The sequence below is a fragment of the Canis lupus genome, chromosome 30 (genome assembly GCF_011100685.1).
Source record: "Canis lupus familiaris isolate Mischka breed German Shepherd chromosome 30, alternate assembly UU_Cfam_GSD_1.0, whole genome shotgun sequence".
Lineage (NCBI taxonomy): Eukaryota > Metazoa > Chordata > Mammalia > Carnivora > Canidae > Canis > Canis lupus.
Genome location: NC_049251.1, coordinates 35350130 through 35372063, shown reverse-complemented (window position 1 = coordinate 35372063; position 21934 = coordinate 35350130). Strand labels below are relative to the sequence as shown.

The 21934-nt window shown below is 44.9% G+C and overlaps 1 protein-coding gene across 1 annotated transcript in view; it reads right to left on the bottom strand.

Annotated features, from left to right (window-relative positions):
- THSD4 (thrombospondin type 1 domain containing 4) overlaps positions 1 to 21934 on the bottom strand; it is a 566261-nt gene that overhangs the window by 424212 nt on the left and 120115 nt on the right. The window contains exon 6 of the mRNA XM_038580863.1: positions 16828 to 16930. Within this exon, the coding sequence (XP_038436791.1) occupies positions 16828 to 16930 (103 nt within the window). The remainder of the gene's footprint in view (positions 1 to 16827; positions 16931 to 21934) is intronic.

The following is a 21934-nucleotide window of genomic DNA, read 5'->3' as shown; positions in this document are numbered from 1 at the left end:
CTCTCTCAAATAAATAGATAAACAGATCAGAGTTTTACAGGCTAGTTAAGGACATGATATTAACATACAAGAAATAACAAGTGCTATAAAACTGTATTTGGGAAACAGGCCTGGTAGGGTGAGTTCCAGCGTCTCACTGGCTGTATGAGCTTGGCCAAGTGATCACGTGCGGTAGGGCTGAAAATATCTGACCTGCCTACCTCACTGGTTTGGTAGCAAGACCAGAGAAATAATGCAAGTGAAAATGAGTGCTAGAGAATTCGATGTGGGTGTTTGAAATTATGGCTGTGGTTTCCAATAATTATAATAAGGTACTCTGTTATGGGGCCCAGGCTGAAAAAGAAACACAAACTGACTTGGAAGAAATGAGTGAGGAGTAAGGCAGTCAAGAAAGCCGTGATGGATCTGATAAGGTTTGAGTGGGTCCTGAAGACCAGAGGGAATCTGGAGAAGTGAAATAAACTGGAGAAAACCCCAGACGGGGATGCCTGGGGGGCTCAGCAGTTGAGCATCTGCTTTCAGCTCAAGGCATGATCCTGGAGACCCAGGATCGAGTCCTGCATCGGGATCCCTGTAAGGAGCCTGCTTCTCCCTCTGCCTGTGTCTCTGCCTCTCTCTGTCTCTTTCATGAATAAATAAGTAAAAAATATTTAAAAAAAAAAAAAAACAGACAGGGTCAATACATGAGTGAGTTCATGGTGATCACCTGGTGACCACATGGTGGTCAGAGTGGGAATGGTAGGAAAGCAAGTGTAGGTTAGCTGTGGGTGTTAGACCTTCAAAGTCAAGGAGCAGAGTTAGATTTGATAAATCAGAACCAAGGCTCCGCTGCACCAGCAAGAGGCAACTGCTAAAAATAAGACAGTAACAAACACCAGAGCAACCTAATATTTACATAAAAGCAACATCCTCTTTTATTCTCCCTTTTCCATCTTTCTCAGGCTATGATCCGATTGTAAAGGGATACAATAAATCAATGAACCTTTCAAGCACTTTAATCCAAGCACCAGAGAAGGCAGGGTCTCCTGATCCTTCTAGACACCAGTTGTTTAAGTGAGATGCCCCAAATTTCCTCATGTGGAGAAATGGACAATAGCTTAGATACAGCACAGAGTTAAAAAAAAAAAAAAACTCATTTGGAAATAAAAAACTGCTCAGCTTGAGTTAACTGGTCCCATCTTTGGGACTGGAAAAATACGAGTCATACTATAATAATATATAATAGCCAACCATTCGTGGAGTACCTACGGCAAGCAAGATGCACACGAATTCTTGCACTTAATCTTTCCAAGACCTTTGAGGGGATACAACTATTATCCCCATTTTCTTGATGGGGACTCTGAGGCCATTGGTCTTGGAGCAGGGAAATAGCAGCATTAGGGTTGGAAGGGCTCCACAGGGGCCCAAGCCAAAAGACAGTGAGGATGGTAATGACTGAGCAAAAGAAAGAGAGAACCTTTGTTATTAAACAGCTTTGAAAATTAGACTCATCACTGCGAAATTCCTTGCGGTAAAAGACAAATTGGTAGTTACCGAACAAATGCCTTTCATATGTGCACATTAATTTTGCAGGCGGAGAAATGAGTATCTTTAAGATTTCCTGACGCTATGAAAACAAGATTCCATTTAACATAATACATGTATCCAAAAATGGTTGTATGCACTGAATTTCTGTAAATCAAATGCTAACTACGTTTACTAAAGGGCTTCTCTAAGGTAAACAAGCAATAAATATTTAATAACATGAAAAATCGTTTTGCAATCTGAATAGCCATTCCACGATTTATCTGTTTTGTGAATTTGGATTTCCAGCAGACTCTTGACATTCCTGAGGCATACATCCGGAACCTTCCTGAATTCCCAGATTCACCAATACAAAAATGTTTATAGAGGCTCCTAGCTGTCTTGCGAATCACATTTCCATGGAGAGTCGCATAAATTTCCTGTTCCTTATACTACACGCTACAAATTAATCACGCTTTGGCATCTCACTTGAGGTGCATCTCTCACTTGGCTGTCATCTTTCACAGGAACAAACAAAAATTTCTAATTAATTAATGAGCATTAGGGCAAATGCGTAAGTTAGAAGAGGACAACAAAGCTAAATGACCCTTCTCCATACATGTATTTTGCAAGATCATAACTCAGTCAAACTTTGTGCCATGGACTCTCAGGAACACTCAGCGACAGTCACAAACCTGCAAGTTGAATCCATGGACCCCTGGAATCTAAATACATTTATGAAGTGTGCATGGTGAGGGCAGGGACTGTACCCACAGAATCCCTTGAAATGCCACTGTTCTTGCTAACCCAAGAGTTCCAGAACTCTGCTGAGCTTTTTGGTGATGGGTCCAGAAAATGTGATTATAGAAACCTTGGCCACATGAATGATAGGAATTCGCCTACGCATTCAAAATACCTATACTCTGTGTGGTTGGGGTTGGTGAAAATCGCAGTTGGGTGGTTTCTCTGTCTTCAGAAGGGAACCCGGTGACAGCCGGCACACGGGGCACAGACCCCTTCTTGAAGCACTGTCCGCTGACTCCCAAACCTCTGACTGGGTCGGAAGCCCCCCCCAAAACACCGCTAACCATGAAAAACAGGCAGGGCGAAGGGAGAGCGTGAGTGAATGAGAGGGAAAGAGAAATGAAAGAAAAAAAAATTGGCTGCCGTGCGGGAGGAAAAAAATAACAAGAAAGACGTTATCATTTCAAAGCCTACAGCTTATACGTTTCAGAACATATTTGAAAACACTTCTGCCAAATTTTCCAGTTATTTATTTATTTATACCCTTTCTTGTTTCCAGCATTTTGCCGCCAGATTGATTTTCCTGAAGCTCCACTCTGATCAAGTTACTCCCCTGCTTAAGAACCCCAATAGCTCCTCACTGCCTATAAAATGAAGTCCAATTTCCTTAGCCTCCTATTTGAGGCCCTCCATTATCTGGCCCCAAACTTCTAGACCAACCTTATAACCACACTTCTTCCCCTTATACATCCTTTGCTCCAGCCAAAATACATTCCCTGATGTTCCCCCGCACGCATTCTGTATATTTTGTCCTTGCGCCCTGGCTGGTGCTAGTCCCTCGGCCTGGAATGCCTTTCCCGATATCTGCATATGTCCCATACTCCTCACCTTTCCAGACTCCACCTGGAGGATGCCAGGCACTCGGTTATCGGTAGCGGACTTTGCAACACCTATACAGGTGCTCTATACACATCATGTCACTGGGTCCTCACAAGAGGAGAAAGTGATTTCTTACTGTGGTCTAAGGAGGCTGGGGCCAGTGCCTCTGGGGCTGTGTCCTCCGCCCACTGCTCCTCCTGCTACCCCAAGGGTGTCTCTCACACAGAACAAAAAGTGGCTGCAAAAATCAATGCCAACATGTTGCAGCATTTTTTTTTTTAAAGGAGAAAAAGTGCACCTTACTATTCTGTGTGAACTCAACTTTGCTTACCCAGTCCAGAGGCTCAGTTTCATTTGGTGCCCACCCTCCCCCCCACCAGCCCTCCCCGGGCTCAGTGGTGGCAGGAGGTCCCACCAGCTGATTCCAAAGGCAGAGGCCCCAGAGATCCTGGGCCCCGGGTGGGAGCTGATACCCCAGGCGCCCCTCTGTGCTCCCGGCCTCGAGATGTCATGAGAACAGTCACAGAAGAAGAGTGACAACCATCGTTCAATGTCCTCTTGACATTGGCTGGAGGCTGGAGTCCTCTTCTGAATCCTAAGGACATGCTGAAGGGCTTTCTAAAGGTAGTACCTGTGTAACCTCGAGGACAAGGGTAGTTTGGGCTGTAGGCACCTGATATGCTTCCTCTTTCTAACTGCTGGCATCAAGAAGGAACCTGTACTGGCTGGGAGGCAAGACCCGCCCCCCACCTCCCCGCCCGTCTTCTCCCCTTCCCTATGATAGCAGGCCTAATGATCACAACAGACATCTCACCCCAGTTACTCTAAGTTTTCCCCCAAACCCAGAGCTCCACTGTCCTGTTTAAATCTGACCTCTCTTTAATGGGCAGCTCAATTAAAACAACAATATATCATTTGTTAGAGCACGACTTTAGATGAAAACCACTTCAGGGATCAACCCAAACTTCAAATCACTCCCCTAGACAAAACTTGACTCAGTCCAATAAATTATGGTTCCCTCCATAACATTTTAAAGCAAAAGTTAATTCAGTAATGATACGAAATCTACAGATGCCCTGCCGGTCTCTTGCCCTGATGGTGTTGACTTCTGGCCTCACTGAACTCAGGACAAGGCTTGACTGCCTTAGCACCTCTGACCCCTGCCAGAGCTGGCTCTCTCCAGCCCTCACCTACTGCTGTTCAGTCTCCTCCTCCCCAACCAGCAATGGCTCACCCTTCTTGCCTCCACAGTGAAATACCGTTTCTAGCAAGGTGTAAAAGGAAAAAAAACCAATAACTGAGTACAATGTAGAACTTTATTTTCCTAAGCCTTTCTTCCTCATGACTAAGCAGCAATCTTGAGTTGGGAATTCTGTCGGCCAGCTCCAAAGCTGCTGCTCAGTTATTAATCATCTGAATTTACAAAACTGCTACCTGCTTTTTAGCAGTCTTTAGTTCAAGACTAGAATTCATTCAAGGGGCCTTCCCTTGTTTTACTTCTGAGCCATTTAAACTAAATGTCCAGACACAAGTTTGTCAATAAAGTTTTACATGGTTTATTCACAGGGGTTGTTGGTGGGTGGTGGGGTGGCAGTGTGTCTGTATCTGGACACCTCAAAGCAAAGAATGAAAACATCCAGATTAAAAAAAGAAACTAAGCATGGCCCATGGAAGGGTGAGCTGAACGGGAGGAAGCTGATACAACGAAGTAGCGATGACCACTTCTGCTTGGCCCTGGGGGAGCTACAGAACCTGCACCATCTTAGTCCCAACACAACAGGTCCAGGAAGGCATGTCTTCCTCAGTGGGCTGCCCAAGGATCACCAGATGCCATCAGAGGCAAGAATAGAGAAGCGATGGTCACAGAACAGAAAAGAGACGGACAAATAAAAATCCAGAAATTTCTCCCATGTGAACAGAAATGGCTGTGAATGAACAAAAGCCTTATGTTTCACGGTAATGTATACCACAATTAGGAATCCTCAAGAAAAACACATCCCGAGGTATACTCCGTTACGAAGTATTCGGGTTGGAAGGACCTCAAATCTTGAGCTGTTAGTACAGCCTGGGTTTGCAGGGAAGAGGTGTGACAATGATGCATGTGAACTCGGGATCTGATGACAAGTGCTCTCCACAGTTCAGGCTGAAGATGGCTGGGTTTGGAAGCAGGATAATTCAGATACAGGTATTTGACTCTATTTCAATTTTGCTTTGCTGGAGGAGATACAGCCACAGATGCAGACAGGAGGTACAATTCCAAAAGCAGAATGAAAACTATTTAATACACAGATATCAGGCAATCCAGTCTTTAGAAATGATTCTTGATTTAAGTCCTCCGCCTCTAGAAACTCTGCACCCCTGAAGGAATTTCTAATTTTAAGGATTACCTGGGTGGCTCGGATGGCTAAGTGTCTGCCTTCAACTCAGGTCATGATCCCGGGGTCTTGGGATCAAGCCTCGAGTTGGGCTCCTTGCTCATCAGGGCATCTGCTTCTCCCTCTCCCTCTCCTCCCAGCTTGTGTTCTCTCTCTCCCTCTCTCTCTCTCTGTCTCACATAAATAAATAAAATATTTAAAATGAAGTAAAATAAAGAATCATTCTGGGGGCGCCTGGGTGGCTCAGTTAAGCATCTGCCTTTGGTTCAGGTCATGATCCCAGGGTCCTGGGATCGAGCCCCAGGTCATCAACCTTCCTGCTCAGTGGGGGGTCTGCTTCTCCTTCTCTCTCTGCCCCTCCCCCCACTCAGGCTTTCTCTCCCTCTCTCAAATGAATAAATAAAATCTTTTAAAAATAATTTTTAAAAAGGATCATTCTGGAAATCAGGCCTGCCCCCACCTACTGTAGCCATCCTAAATTCTTCTCTTGGAAAATTATAACCAGTTAACCTATTGTGTGGTTCTTACAAGTAAATAACTTGCTAAATGTGAACATATTTTAGCAATAACATACAATGATATGTGTTCATCATATTTATTCGCATCGCTTCTCTGATTACAGAATCTTTATACAGATATTTGTAGCAACACCTATGCAATGCTTGGTGTACTATGAATCCTTCAAGGATTTCATCTCTGTTCAGTGAAGAATAGGGACTCATCCCAAACTTTCAAGCAACCAAAAGAGTTGATTGGCACATATGGAGCCATAGTTGGAAAGGCTGAAAAATTGTGCAGACAGCAAAAAGGCAGCATATGTGTGACCATGTCCCTTCCCGTACCAGTGCAAGACGCCACTGGTCAATCCCAGTGACACCCCTCATTCCCAAGTCCAGCACATCACAGCTAAACTCAGCCAGAGCTGGCACAGGCTAGGAGACCTGCTTGTATTATATTCTGAAGAGAAGAGCCACGGTGATAAGCAAACAGCAGCCCCCAAAACAGAGGGGATCAATGGAAGGAAACAAGCGACAAGGTCCCGAGTGACAAGACAGTTGCTTTCAAGTATTTGATGGGGGGAAACTGGGCATTTCACTCAACGTGGCTCCAAAGCGTGGACAATACCATGCCAAGGTCAACAATGGTGCATTACAAGAGTGCGTTGAGGCAGGGCGGGCAGTATCAGGCAGAGACTGGGTGAAAGAGGAAGCGCTGATGCACAATCTCTCCCTTCTTCCCACCCGCAACCGAGTTTTCCTTTAATTCTTTGTAAATGGGGCCCATGATCCATGGAATGTTCTCACGGAGATTTCTAAGACACAGAGATGGACAGGTAGGGTTGCTGCTGAATAGCAGTGGGGAGGGCTAGCAGGTGGGGGAGAACTTCTCTGATAAATATGTAAAGGATAGGCTGAATTTGCAATTTAAATGTGAATTTGAATAGATGCACATATTTAATATACAGAAATATATATATAATTCATATTTAAATTGCAAATTCACTGATTCCCTTCTAGCTCTAAACCCTCTACCTCTAAGAACCTCTCTCTGTCTGCCCAAAACTAACTCCTCGATGCCCGCCCAGGATGCAACAAAATGCCCCAACTGCACCTTTAAGACACATCCCTACCGATTTATCCCAAGAGACCCCTCTGCTCAGGGGGCACAAGGGATGAAGACAGAGTGCCGGGACTTCCTGGAGAAGTCTTGGTAGTCTTGATGTAAAAACACATTTGTTTGTTTTTAGAGGAAACGAATCTGTCCCGGCTTGGTTACACAGAGCAGAGCGAGAAATTCTTCAGTCGTCCCTGCGGCAAAGCCCTGCTCTCAGCTCAGCAGGCTGTGCTTATGTAAGTTCTTGTTTAATCTGATACTTCTATTTGATTCTGTGCCCTGGGGCAGACCATCCATCCCTCAGACTCAGTGCCTGCATCTGTAGAATAGGAACGCAGCAGTGACACCTGACCTTGCCCACCCAGGCCGGCCGTACCTACAGGATGGAGGCCGTCTTTGCACAAAGCTAAGCTTTTGGAAGAGAAAAAGAACAGGAATGAGTCTCATTATTTACTATTTTGCAAGGGGTTTAAGCTCCACACTAGGTTTCAGATCCTTAAAGCTACTCCATGTCTAGATGAATCTGCTTCCTAGATGTTGAAATATATCCTGAGGCTCCTCTATACTAATTACTTGGGATGACACTAGTTCAAGTGCCAGAAAAGAAACTCCTTTTACAGGAATCATTTACACTTTCCGGACTACCCCACAGCAGGGATGATTTTCTCCCTCGAATAATCTTTCCTTTTGAAACCTTACATTTCCCAGTGAAGAGACCAACAGAGATGTGTGTTTACTACTTGCCCCGTTCCTGTATCATACTTACTCTTCAGACAGAGAGAGAGAAACACGGTGTGGGTGCAAGAAGTAGCCATTTCCACATGCATACCACATACATAATCCTACTGGGGAGCAAGAGGGCTCACCCAGTGACCCCGATTGTGGAGACCAGAAATGGGAGAGGAGACTGATTACTAAGCCCTTCACTTCTCCCTCCCTGAGATCATCCCCCACAGGATATATCGGGTGGTAAAGGGCACCATGGAACCCCAGCCTCTCCCCCATGCCTCTGTGTAAATGCCACCTGGTCAACCTGAATCGTGCTAGCGGAATGTCTAGGAGCAAGGGGGGATCCACACACTTACGGGTCATACATATGTAAGGGGGGGGCTCTCTGTAGAACTCTTCAGAAATGTAAACACAACAAGAAGAATGAAAGAGTGATACCTGTTTGTTATATTCGAATAATCCCTCAAAAGTATTAAGAAGCCCTGTGACCTACTGATGAAATGACAGTTGACAAGCCAAGTGGGCACCCTGACTTGTCAGGAGTTTCTGCTATGGCCATTGGTGGGCGCCATTCAGCATCCACCCTCCATTCTTTTGGTTCAGCATCTGGATTTCCTTTTCAGGAATTAATTCTTCCCCACTGTGTATAATCTTGGTGGGGATGTCAATCAGGGGACCCACTAATTATCCCTCAGGCCAAGGGGTAGGCATGGGGCTTACACCAAGCCAACTGAGCTCTTGTTTCCAAGGCTTTGAATCTTGGATGGAGAAGTCTGTCGGAACTTACCCAGCACAGCAGTAGCATGCTAGGAAGACTCAATTCTGTCCACCTGGACCTCCAGAGCTTTCTCAATTTCTGTCCTTCACCAAGCCTGGTTCTGCACACTTCCTGTTGATCCTCTGACCTACTGGATATCCTTCCAATAAAATCCTTTTGTTTTGACTTAGCCAAAATCAGTCGTCTGTTGCTTGCAAAAAAAGAATATTAACTAATATAGATGTCTAGCTTATGGACCTATCTGAGGATTTCTAGGCCCAACAAAGCCCTACGATTCTAGATGATTCTAAAACTGATACTATGCATAGGAGCCTATTCTCTGTAAAAGTCTCCTCTTCCTCCATGGTCAGGAATAAAGAGTAAGAAAAACAAAATGAGAAAGAGAGAGAAAGGAACTAGCAAGCCTCAGAATAACTCTACAGTGGTGACATTAATACTGGCTCTAAATGTCACATTCAGGAATTGGAGAGACAGAGACAGAAAAGGGGAAAGAGTAATGGGCTTTTATAAGTGTTATTTTTATATAATAAAATGCACAAATCGTGAGCGTACAGTTCAATGGGTGTAACAACCATGTCAAACTATGATACAGAACATCATCTCATTCTACAAAGTTCCATCATGTCCCCTTCCAGCTGACCCCTCCCCACTCCCATAGGCAAACACTGTTCTGATTTCCATGACCCCAGCCTAATTTTTCCTGTTCTAGAACATCATGTAAATTGAACCAAATGGAATGTCTGATTATTTTGGTCAACATAATGTTCTGAGATTCATCTAGGTTTTTGTACATATCAGTAGGGTGTTCTTTTTTCCTGCTGAGTAATACTCCATTGTATGAATGTACTACAGTTTGTTTACTCAGTGTCCTGTTGATGGATATTTGGGTTGTTTCCAGCTTTTGGGGTTATTAGGAAAACAGCTGCTATGAACATTCTTAAACAGATTTTTTTTATGGACGTATGACTGCTTTCATTTCTCTTGAATAAATGAATTTTTATTAAATGCTGAAGAAGCTTTCTTATTATAATACCTTTCAGGGAAACAATAATATACTTTCTGCAGGAGGAACAGAAAATGCCTATTTTTCTTTTAGGAGACGGTTGGTTCATAGATGCCATTCTATTAACCCCAGGCTCCCTCTCCAGTAGCTTCATTCTTTCCATCTGCACACACCCTCGTTTCTCTACCATTCTAAACAAACCTTTCTCTCTCTCCTTAAACTAGCAAACACTCTCAAAAGGCCTTTTTTCACGGAAATTTTTAAAAATTCCCAGCTGTGTTCCCAACAGCCCATGATGGTTTTATTTTCCCACTTCTCATTCTCTCTTTGACCTCTTGCAGTGCTCGGTTATGTTGACCAGTGCTAGCTCACTCTCTCTATCTTGCTTTTTTAAGAAAAGTTACATTTTAATTACTCAGTTTAAATTATTCATTTTAATTTACTCAGTGAAAACAGGTACCCAAAGACTGGTCTTAAATCCTCACACCTGTACAAATCCTTCTCTTGGCTTCCATACACATTGACAGTAGAGATTCCATAGCCAGACTGGGGGTTTGAACCTGGCTCTGTCCCATGCTAGCTAGGTGACGCTGGACAAATATTTAACCACTCTGTACCTCTGTTTCTTCTGGAAAATGAGGCCGATAATAGGACCCATCTCACAGGGTTGTTGTGAGAATTAAATGAGCTAGCACTTACAACTGTGCCTGCTATGTCCTAAGTGCTCAATAAAGACAAGCAGTTTCTACTCTCTCATTTGATCCTCACTGTGATGGTTAATAAGAGAACTTTATAAAGCATGGCGGATTTCATTAATACAAGAGATGGCACCATGGCATCACACCACCTTCCCTTTGCAACCTTCTTTAATGGCTGAGCCTCCTCCCCGTTTCTTTAATGTAGACATACTGCAAAGCTACCTCCTTGATATCACTGTCCTTATGATTCTCTACTCTCTTGAAGGTCTAATCATCGTGGGGGCTTTGATTATCACACCAAGGCCAATGACTTCAAATAGAGGTCGACAATCCTTACATTTCAGCATCTCATCCCCAACTTTCTGCTTGGCGTCTTACTACCATTCATTCAAACTCGACATGTATAAAACCCAAATCATTGTTTTGTTCTCACAGAGAGGTTGCCTTTGGGATTTCTCTTTGTCCTTAATGATATACTCACAGACCAAATACATATGGCCTAGTCTTGTCATGTATTCCTAGGTGTGTGTAAGAAAGCCTGAGAACAGATCTTGTTAGGGTATTACTGGAATACTCTTGTTTCCCTAAGGCCTGTCCTATCCACTTGGAAAGGTCCATAAAGACTACAGACTATGCAGGAGGGATGGGCTGCAGGGGTGAGCATTCCAGGTACCTGGGAATGAAGCTGCTGCATTAAAACATGAGCATCCAATCCCAGATCCAGCAGTACTTGGTCCCAAGCCTTCCCACATCATGTCCTACAGTTGTGATAATACTGTGAGTGTTTTTTTACCTGGCAGTCTTGCCCCATGCCTGAACATGGTGTCCAAGCCAGGGCAGACTGCTGGGCCAGCAGAGGAAGCAGCCACATACATGGGCCTCTGGGCGCCTGGGTGTCATCATTCCATCTTTGCGCCTCAGCTTTACTCAAGGGGAAGAACTTAATCTAAATAGCATAGGCCCCTGTGCCTGGAAGAGGCTGTGTGGCACCTTTAATATTCCCTTGAGCAAAATCTACTAGTCTTGCAAGCAGCCCAATCAAAGTCACCTGGATGTCTAAGGAAGACATTTGGGGGATTCTTTTATTTTTTTAAAATGATTTTATTTATTTATTCATGAGAGACACACAGAGAGAGGCAGAGGGAGAAGCAGGTTCCCCTCAGGAAGCCTGATGTGGGACTCAATCCCAGAATTCCAGGATCACACCCTGGGCTGAAGGCAGACGCTCAATCACTGAGCCAACCAGGCGTCCCGTTTGGGAGATTCTATTGCAACTTTCTGCCTGGGCTAGTCATTAGGGCAGGTCACAGATATTCCATTTCTCCTCTTTTCAGCACACGGTGGAGCAGCATCTCCCTGCTGCCCTTGAAGTGTGGTGGGACAGGCAACTTCCTTTGGCCAATGAGATGTAAGCAGAATCATCAGGGTTAACCGCTTCTGGAAGAAGCTTTAAGGATCCATGTGTGATTCACTTGTTCCCTGTCACCGCCCCCCTGGGAGCATGACAGGCAGCCTCGACCAGCCTGAGGCCCCAGAGGAGCAGGACACATACCACAGTCCACATGTAGCAAGAGCAAGAGACAAACTTTGATTCGTTAAGTCATTAAGACTTGGGGCCTCTTTGTTACTGCCACCTAATCTAGTCAATCCTGACCCATACCGCGGCCCCATTCATATAACCAGTCGGCAACCTCCAACTCAGCCTCACCTCTGCTTAGTTCAGCCCCCAGGGCCACAAAGTCCACTTACACTACCCACACACAAAGCTGTCTCCTGATTCATGGATTAAGACTGATACTGCTGCTGGGCAGCCCACAGCACCCCAGCCAAACTCTGGTCTCTGTGTTGCCCAACCCCAGCACCCTAGGCATGAAAGCAGGTACCATGTTCCCCACTGTCAGCATCTAAACAAGAGTCTTCCTTTTAAGGCAGCCCACGCTAGCTACGCTGGCAGCGTAATTTATTGCCCAAAATGGTTCTGAGAGTGAAAGGGGACTGGGCAACAGGCATAAACCCTTGCTGTCCTGGGCACACAGGGACACACGAGGACCCTAATGCTGGCGCCATCATCTTTACAGTCTTAGGTCTAGGGGCATGAGAAAAATTCCAAGAGGCATTATCTAAGGATAGATCGCCATATCCAGGAAATGTGATTAAAGGCCTAAGACAAGACATATGGTAAAATTAATGTGTTTATCAGAGTGTACTCTGCTTTTACCATCCTATGTGGCACTGGACTGAGTGAGTGCAGCTGTTTCCCTAAGCAGGCACATGCGAATAGCAGTAGACATCCAAACAAAACCAAGAGCCCAATGCAAAATCCAGCCATGAAGTCTGAATACCCTGCAGAATCATTAACAGCTTCTTCCCCCTGCAAGTCAGCCGGGGAGTCATTTAAGAGGAAGGACAAAATCAAGAAAACAATCTTAGTAGCAAAAAGAATTAGGAAACAAAGTCAAAGTCAATGCAGTTTCAGGGATCGTGAGCTCCACCTCTCCCAGGCACCTGAGACATATTAATGTCAGTAAATATTTTCAAAGAATGCCAAATCTTTCAGATAGAGTAACGCATGGTAGAAAATAGCTGTTTCCTCTAATCTGCTGTTATTCCACATTTTCCTTTACTTTGCAAAACACCATGATTCCTTTCTTAAAAAAGATTTTATTTATTTATTCATGAGAGACCCAGAGAGAGAGGCAGAGACAGGGGGAGAAGCAGGCTCCCTACAAGGAGCCCAATGTGGGACTCGATCCCGGATCCCGGGATCAGGACCTGAGCCAAAGGCAGACGCTCAACTGCTGAGCCATCCAGGCATCCCAGCATGATTCTAACTGGTTCATTCAACATCCTTGTGGCTTATGGCCAAGAAGTATGTAACAATTTTTGAAGAATCTGTTCTTCTGTGTCCCAGTCCCCACTTGAACATTGGGGTTTTATCACTCACAACCAAGACTTCTAATTAATATATCTACCAAGGAATAGTGCTATATAATGTGACTTCAAATAGTTCCTGACAATCTGGGAAAGAGAGGGTGGGTATATATAAAAAGGATTGACCGTGAGCTGGTAACTGAAGCTATTTGAAATTAAGTGATAAGTATAAGGAGCTTATTTTTTTTAATAATAAATTTATTTTTTGTTGGTGTTCAATTTACCAACATATAGAATAACACCCAGTGCTATAAGAACTATTCTTTCCGGGCAGCCCCAGTGGCGCAGGGGTTTAGTGCCGCCTGCAGCCCGGGGCGTGATCTTGGAGACCCTGGATCGAGTCCCACGTCAGGCTCTCTGTATGGAGCCTGCTTCTCCCTCTGCCTGTATCTCTGCCTCTCATTCTCTCTCTGTGTCTCTATGAATAAATAAATAAAAAATCTTTAAAAAATATTTAAAAAAAGAACTATTCTTTCTATCTCTACATATGTTAAAGCAAGTGTTAAAAAAAAAAAAAAAAAAAAAAAAAAAAAACCCTAGCAGGCCTCACACTTAAAGTCCAGCACAAATCATGGCAAACCAAAGAACATTAGAGGTGGAATCAAACATGAACCAGACAATAGCAGACACTCAGAGCAGATCTGCAACACATGAAAACTTTAGCCCAAGAGTTCTTTGCACTACATGGGGCTTTTGCTACTAGACCTGAATCTATGAGGGCCTGACCGCATCAGGGGGACATAGACAACCCTGGCTGGCAGATCGCCACCCCAAACTGTGCAGAGAAGGTCCAGCAGGGTGCTTCAGCTCCAGGCCAAACAATGGAGTACACATTTCCCTGCTGGAAGAATTTGACCTTCCTCCCAGCTCATCACAATAAAGCAGCGATTATCCACAACCAGCAAGAAAGCAAGGGTGTGGCTCAGACAAGGGACTGGGCTACTTCGGCTACTTCGCCTCTAAAGTTCCCTGACAACTACTGTTGTTCTGATGCAACAATATATCTCACAGTTTATAAACACAGCCATGGGTCTGTATCCTAATTTAGGCTAGAGCCATCATCACTTTTGGGATCTTGCCTTCCCCTTGGACGAGAGGTTCTTCACCCCAGCTACCCGTTAAGAGTCACTTGGATCTTTAGAAAACTCCAGATGCTCAGGCTGCAGCCTAGATCAGTGAAATCATAATCTCTGGGAGTGGGGGACCCAGGTCTCAGTATTTCTGGAAGGCTCCTCAATGATTCCAATGAGCTGCGAGGGCTAAGAACCATTGCCTCAGGTAGACCTAGATCCATCCGACGCTCACTCACTATTAATCTGTGCCTCACTTCTCTGGGGATTCCCAGCTACTGGTCAGACCACTCTCCCACTTTCTGATTTACTTCTGTGAGCAGATCTCAATCAATCCAGAACCTAGCTCCTTCCTCTTTCTAGTAGTTTCCTAGGGCTTTATGACAAAATACACAAATTCAGTGGCCTGAAACAACAGAAATACACTCTCATAAATTTAGTTGTAGAGGCCAGAAGCCCAAAAGCCAGATGTTGGCAAGTCACGCTCTATGCCAGGATCCTTTATTGCCTCTTCTAACTTCTGGTGGTTGCCGGCAATCCTTGATGTTACTTGATGCGTGGACACATTACTCAAATCTCTCCCTTCATTGCCACTTGGCATTCTCCCTGTAAGTCTGTGTCCTTTCTTCTTTTCTTATAAGATCCTCATCTTATAGAGAGTTCCTATATGCTCTTCACCCAGTTTCCTCTAATATTAATTCCTATAAAACCATGGTACACCTATAAAAACTAAGACATCAGGGACTCCTGGGTGGCTCAGCAGTTGGGCGTCTGCCTTTGGCTCAGGGCATGATTCTGGGGTCCCGGGATCAAGTCCCGTGTCGGGCTCTCTGCATGGAGCCTGCTTCTCCCTCTGCCTGTGTCTCTGCCTCTCTCTCTCTCTGTGTCTCTCATGAATAAATAAATAGAATCTTAAAAAAAAAAACTAAGAAATTAATACCAGTGTAATACTGTTGACTTCACTCTATACGTCATGCATTTTCACCAGGTATTTCACCAATACCCTTTTCCTGTTCTGGGATCCAAATCAGGGTATCAGTTTCCATTTTACACGATACTTTTCAGAATAAACAGGGTCACAGCTGAGCTCTGATTCCCAGCATCAATACTTCACTTCCGGCCACCTTCTTGAGCTTATCCTCCAGGCTCTCAGCCAGCCTCACGTTTGCATTCGCCTAACCCCATGTTTCATCTCTTCTTCCTTCCTTTTTGGATCTGGTTACCCCAATTCTTTAGTCAAGTTAGTGCTTAATGGTTTTTTTTTTTTATAAATTTTTATTTATTTATGATAGTCACACAGAGAGAGAGAGAGAGAGGCAGAGACACAGGCAGAGGGAGAAGCAGGCTCCATGCCGGGAGCCCGACGTGGGATTCGATCCCGGGTCTCCAGGATCACGCCCTGGGCCAAAGGCAGGCGCCAAACCGCTGCGCCACCCAGGGATCCCAAGTGCTTAATGGTTTTGTGGTCATGGGACCACTTTGAGAATCCGAGAGATGCTACAGACTCTCCTCTGAAGAAAATGCACAGACAAAAAAACATTTTGAATCCAACTTCAGAGCAGGTATCAATGCCTCTATCCTCTTTCCCCAGGGTCCCCACCAAGACATGACTCTCCAGAGTTTGGCTTCCCCAGGCATTGATTTTATAATGAAATCACTAGCAAGCCCTCTCCCGAGACAATTTCTCCAGCTCCCAGGCATGGCAGCAGCACTTTGCACTCTGGATTTTGGCCAATACCAGGTGTCTTGGCCACTGCCTTGGGCCAGCAATGGACACTGAGGGTGGCTGGACTCCCCCATGCGGCCAACTTGACTGCCAGTACCTAACCCCATAAGTTGTGGCCCATTACCAATTTGTAGCCCACTTTCTCTGTGATGGAAGGAATACCCCAGAATTTAACACTTTTCAGTTCAGAAGGCATGTTATCACCTGGGTTTCAACTAAGAAAAGTGACTCTGGGATCCAGGGCAGTATTACCAAATTCTATCAAAATCAGACCTGCTGCCATTTTGAAATAGCAGGAACCCTGGTACCAAAGACAATGCCTGCCTACGGCATCTCATCTTTGGAAACACATGTGAAGCCCCCCTACTCCCAACACACGCATGAAAGCCAAACAACTGGCAACTCTACAACCCCACACATCTTCTGAAGCTGCCACACAGGCCCTGGAGCAGGTGCCAAGGCAAAGCAAGACTGTCCCCACTCAATCCTCGCAACCTTGGCTTGAACCTCTCGCTACCCCAAGCACCTCAAACACTGTTCTGTCCCACTCAGTCATCCTCAGATGCTGCTCCTTTATGGCAATGCCTCATCTGTTGGACTGGTGGTCCAAACGTCATCTGAGCCAAACTACCTGCAGGCTCTCCTGTGTCCTGGGATCACATTCCCTATTGCCTCTCAAATCAGAAGCACACCAATTCCTCCAGCATCAGGCAAAAGGAGTGGGGTTGGGGAACAGACAAGAATAATTCCTCCGGACAGGGCTGTGTCTAGTCTTACCTTCTGCAAACGGTTCCCACTCATAAAAGCGGCCCATGAATGGCTTGTTGTTATAGGATGCGCACTGGACCTCCCGGATACTTCTACTGCTTTCTGGACACACCTAATAAAGCAGATATTAAATATGCGGTTAGTGTCTGCATCTTTTTAGAGCCCCAGTCCCCTCCCAGGAGACCTTCCCAACTTTAAACGCCAGTCCTCCTCTACAAAAACCCGCGTTTCTAAAGCTGTGCTGATCACCTGCATCGAAAATTTAAAATGCAGATCCTGAGACTTCATTCCAAGCTTACTAAATCAGAATCTTTGGAAGGACACTAAAATTTTAACAAGCTCCCCGGGTTAAGCTTTTGCACCATAATTTGAAAACCACTAACCGAAACCTTCTGCTCCTGACAAATTGGTCTGCTTGACTCCCCCACAAAGGCCATCCATTTATTTCCATCTGTTTGACTCTGTTCGTGCCATTTCTGTACATGGGATAATATTCCTGGCAACCATGTACAGAATCCTTACCATGTGCAGGTACTACTTTAAACATGTTACACTTATTAATGCATTTAATCCTCACAGTGGCAGTGAGGTCAATCTGATAGTTTTGCAGATTTTTCACAGATAAGCAAACTGAGGCGGAGAGGAAGGAACCACACTGCCAGTGAGGGCAGAGGCTAGATTTAAGGCTAAGGGGTCTGCACCTCAGTGTCCTTTCCATCTGGTCTAGATTCTCTCCACCCAATGCCACAGTTCCCAACCTTTAGCATGCAAAAGAACCACCCAGAGATCTCAGGGGAGATGCAAAGTCCTGGGTCTCTCCCCCAAAGATGGTCAGACAGTAAGTCTGGGATGAGGTCCAGGAATCTCTATTTTATCAAATTATCCAGGTAACTCTGAAATACTAGACTACTCAAAGAAAATATCCAGTTCCTTTGTGGTTTATTTCTTTCTTATTTATAAATGGTAAATATAAGCAAAGTGTGACATGAAATAAATAAATGTGAAATATAATAAGATCAGAACCTCTCATTCAAATGATGGATAAAGCATGATCTAGATTTCAAAGCCTGAGTACACTCTTATTTAAGTGTTTGTGGGTGTGGGTGTGTGTGTTTTAATAATTGGAGGGAAAGGAATATGACCTCTTATATATTAAAAGCCCTGTGTGTAAGAAGTCTCTGGGATAAACTGCTAATAAGGTAGTTCAAAGTGCTGAAGATTTAGAAATAAATCTACTGTTTGTATCAGAAACACGTCTTTTGAAGAGGAGGGAATGAAGGGAGGAATAAAACCAGGTGGAAGGAAGAGCATCTCTTGCTCTCTTGATACAGGACAGTCAAGAGACGCTGCACCCCAGCATAAACACCGGGGTGGTCATAACCCTGCTGCAGCCTGAGCCAAACCATATGGAGCAAGAAGCCACGTGAAGTGGAATGTGGTAGAAACTGGTAGGGAAAAAAGGGTCCCGGTAGATGGATAGGGTGGGCTGAGCTCTGACAGTCAGTGAGAAGCCAACAGGCTGGGGAAGGCTGTCTCCTTAAGCTCTGGAAGCCAGGCTGCTGGAACATGCCTCCCCCACCCCACCCGCTCCAAAAGCAGATCCATGTAGGTGTCCAGCAACACCAGCTGTCTCCATGAAGGATTTGGCACTGCGATGTTTCTGACAGCCCTTAGGCCAGAGCCAGAGTTCAACAAGGATGTGATCAGTTGGGTGATTTGGGAGAAGTCACCATCCACGCAAAGAGAAAGAATCACTAAGTAGTTTGTTAAAAATTAAAAAAATAAAAAGATTCTCTTGGAGCATCTGGGTGGCTCCGTTGGCTGAGCATCTCACTCTTCATTTCAGCTCAGGTCACCATCTCAGAGTTGTGCTGAGTGTGGAGACCGCTTGAGAGTCTCTCCTCCTCCTCCAACTTGCTCTCTCTCTCTTTCTTTCAAATAAATAAATAAAACTTTAAAAAGTATATATTCTCAGGCCTCATCCCAGTGGGAGGGTAGGGAAACTGCTCAGGAATATATGTTTGAAGAAATCCTCTGCTGATCCTGGCGCAGGCAGCTCAGCACTGGATCGCAGAAGCAATGAAAAGCCACGCTCGAGCCTCAACCTTACTCTGTGCTCTTAACATGCAATCACAGAGTTAGAGCAGTGACAATCAAATCCAACCCCTTAATTTACAGATGAGGACACTGAGGCCTGGACAAGTGGCACAGCTCACCAGAGGTCACAGTGACAGAGGGACAGAGCCCAGGGCACTGACCACCCACTCTGGCCAGAATCAGAAACTAGAGATTAGCTACTGGGTTGCATTTTCTCATAATGGGAACAGACCAGAACAAGTGGGCAAGCGTCCTGTTCCTCAAATAACCACACCCATGTAAAGCCAAGCTGCTCGGCAGTGAGGCTCCAGCTAGAAGCCACCCTTAATTAGTCTGGTGGCAGTTATCAGAACTGGAAGCTACTGACCACAAAAACAGCCAGTCTGCTTAACCCCTTTCTCTTCCATCAGCAAAATATGCCAATATTTTGGGTACAAGGGTACAGGGTACAAGGCTGGACCATGTACCAAAGCATCTGTAGAATCATTTTGAATAGTTCACTACTTGATGATATAAATGTATATTTCGTGACATGGGAAGCAGTCTGCAACCCATTAAGGAAAAAAAAAAGTGCTAAATGATTATGTGTGTGTGTGTACGTGCACATGTATGTGTGCACATAGAGAAAGAGAGGTTAAAAGCATCTCTGCAAGGTGGGTTATAGATTTTTTTTTCTTTTTACAAAGAAAATAAAGCTTTTGGTTTATTACATTGTCTAATTTGTTGGCAGTAAATATGTAATAAAAATGTATCATTACTGAGCCCTTCCCAACACTTTGGCCCTTTGCCAGCTTTACATGTGCTTGTAGTTTATAATCCTATGGTACATTTTAATGCTCCACTAATGCTCTTACTACATCCATATGTAGTATGGATCCATATGCATGATGGGTCATTCAGGGCACCCTGTCCCAGGTCACCAACAAGTTCTTTATTTATCCGAGGATGGCCTGGTCACCTCCCTGAGGCAGGGAAGCTTCCTGTGGCATCAGATCCGCAGTGGGGGGGTCAGGTGCTGAGATGGCAAATCCACCTCCAGTTGCCCAAGGGCAGCTGAGCCTAGCATGTTCCTATGGTATCCAGCACGTGGTGAGCATGGGAAGATGCAGCAGGGGATGACCAGGTGTCCTGGCATGGCCCTGTGTGTTACCCCCGCAAAGACTCACATGACACCCAGTGAGCTGCCAGTTAGAGGGTAGGAGAGGGACTGGGCCAGAGAAATGCAAGGCTCACAGGGGTGAGATGTAAACATGGGTTACTGAGATAAAATTATAGTAAAGGTGAAGAATGCAGAAGCCTGAAGTGATGATGTTAAGAACAGCTAACTTTTGGGGAACCTGGGTGGCCCAGTGGTTGAGCATCTGTCTGGCCCAGGGTGTGATCCCAAATCCTGGGATCAAGTCCTATATCAGGCTCCCTTCAGGGAGCCTGCTTCTCCCTCTGCCTGTGTCTCTGCCTCTCTCTGTGTCTCTCATGAATAAATAAATAAAATCTTAAAAAAAAAAAGAAAAGAAAAGAACAGCTAACTTTTACTGAGCAGTTGCTGAATGCCAAGCATGCCACCACATACACGCTCCTATATATCCTCACAACTATTATGCTCATTTTCTAGATGAGGAAGCCAAGGCAGCAAAAAGTTAAGTGAGCTGCCCAAAGTCATGGCTAAGAAACAACGAAGTCAGGATTTGAACCCAGACTCTTTGGATCTAGAACCCATGCCAGTAACCACCATACCATGGTGCCCCCCTCAAGACGGGGTGGACAGCAAAGCTGATTTGTCATGGGGCCTTAACCCCTGGCCTAAGGAGTCCTAGAGGCCAAGGCTGGGTTTAGCCTCTGAGGCCTGGTGCAGTGGCCTCAGCTGTAAAGATCTGGCAATTGTGGATTGAGGAGGACGAAAACCAAGCAGGGCCAGGGAAATTCTGTTTCACGTCTTTTGTGGGTTACATCTGTTTGTACTTGTCATACTATTATCGGTCTATAATCTCCTCTCATTTTAACAGACTCTCTGAAGTTAAAACTTCCAGGTTACGGATCATTTTACATTTGTTACATTTTAAGTGGGCTGTTTCCTGATGCCACAGACTGAGTCACCCTCACCTTATCAGTAACTCTCTAGTTCACACTGTGAGTTGGCTTTGGGCAGATTTCCTGCAGACACTAATCCTTTCCATGGGCACAGATTCTTGAAATCTTCAGGCCAGAAAAGTAGGACAGGGAAAAAGCTGTGTAGATAGAGATCAGGCTCATGAAGGATGGGGCTAGCAAAGACCAGAGCTTTATTGCCATGTAATGCCTCTGGGAGATAACCTCCCTTTCAAATGACTTCCTTCCATCCAAAAGAGGGAGGGATGTTTCCACTAGTCTCTTATGGGAAAAGAAATAAAGATGTACTTTAATATAATGAGCCAAATCCTTGTAAAGCACTTCAGACCTTATCCAAAGCTCCATCGAGACAACTGCCTAGGGTTGCTATGAGTTACAAGGAGTATTATGGAAACTTGGGCTATGTTCCGAGAGAGAGACCCCAGTTAATCTATGATGACAACTGCCTGCACCTCTTCATTGCTCAAGAGTTCATTCTTGGTGATTGCATACTTACCTCTTGATTACTTAATTACTTTCAGTTCCTCAGTCGACTGAAGGGCATCATCCTCAAGTACCAAGGAACATGACTTTGAAGCCTGCCTGTGTCAGACATGCATTTTTTTTTTTTTTTTTTTTTTTTTACCCTTTGCATTGCTCTAGATTCACTCAAAACACCAGCTACCAGCAAACAACATGTGATACATTTAACATCCCTTCACTGCCATGAGAAAGTGGCTGTGTGGTCTTGGGCAAAGCACTTCATTTCTCTAAACCCAAATTACTGCATTTCGGTAGCAAGCCCTGCAGCACTCCCACCCAGCAGGGGTTTTTGTGAAGATCAACTTAGTAATACGCCAATATATCTGGCTCATAATAATGCTCAGTAAATAGTAGCTGAACTGGAATCTAACTGGACGTCAAAGATGACTCC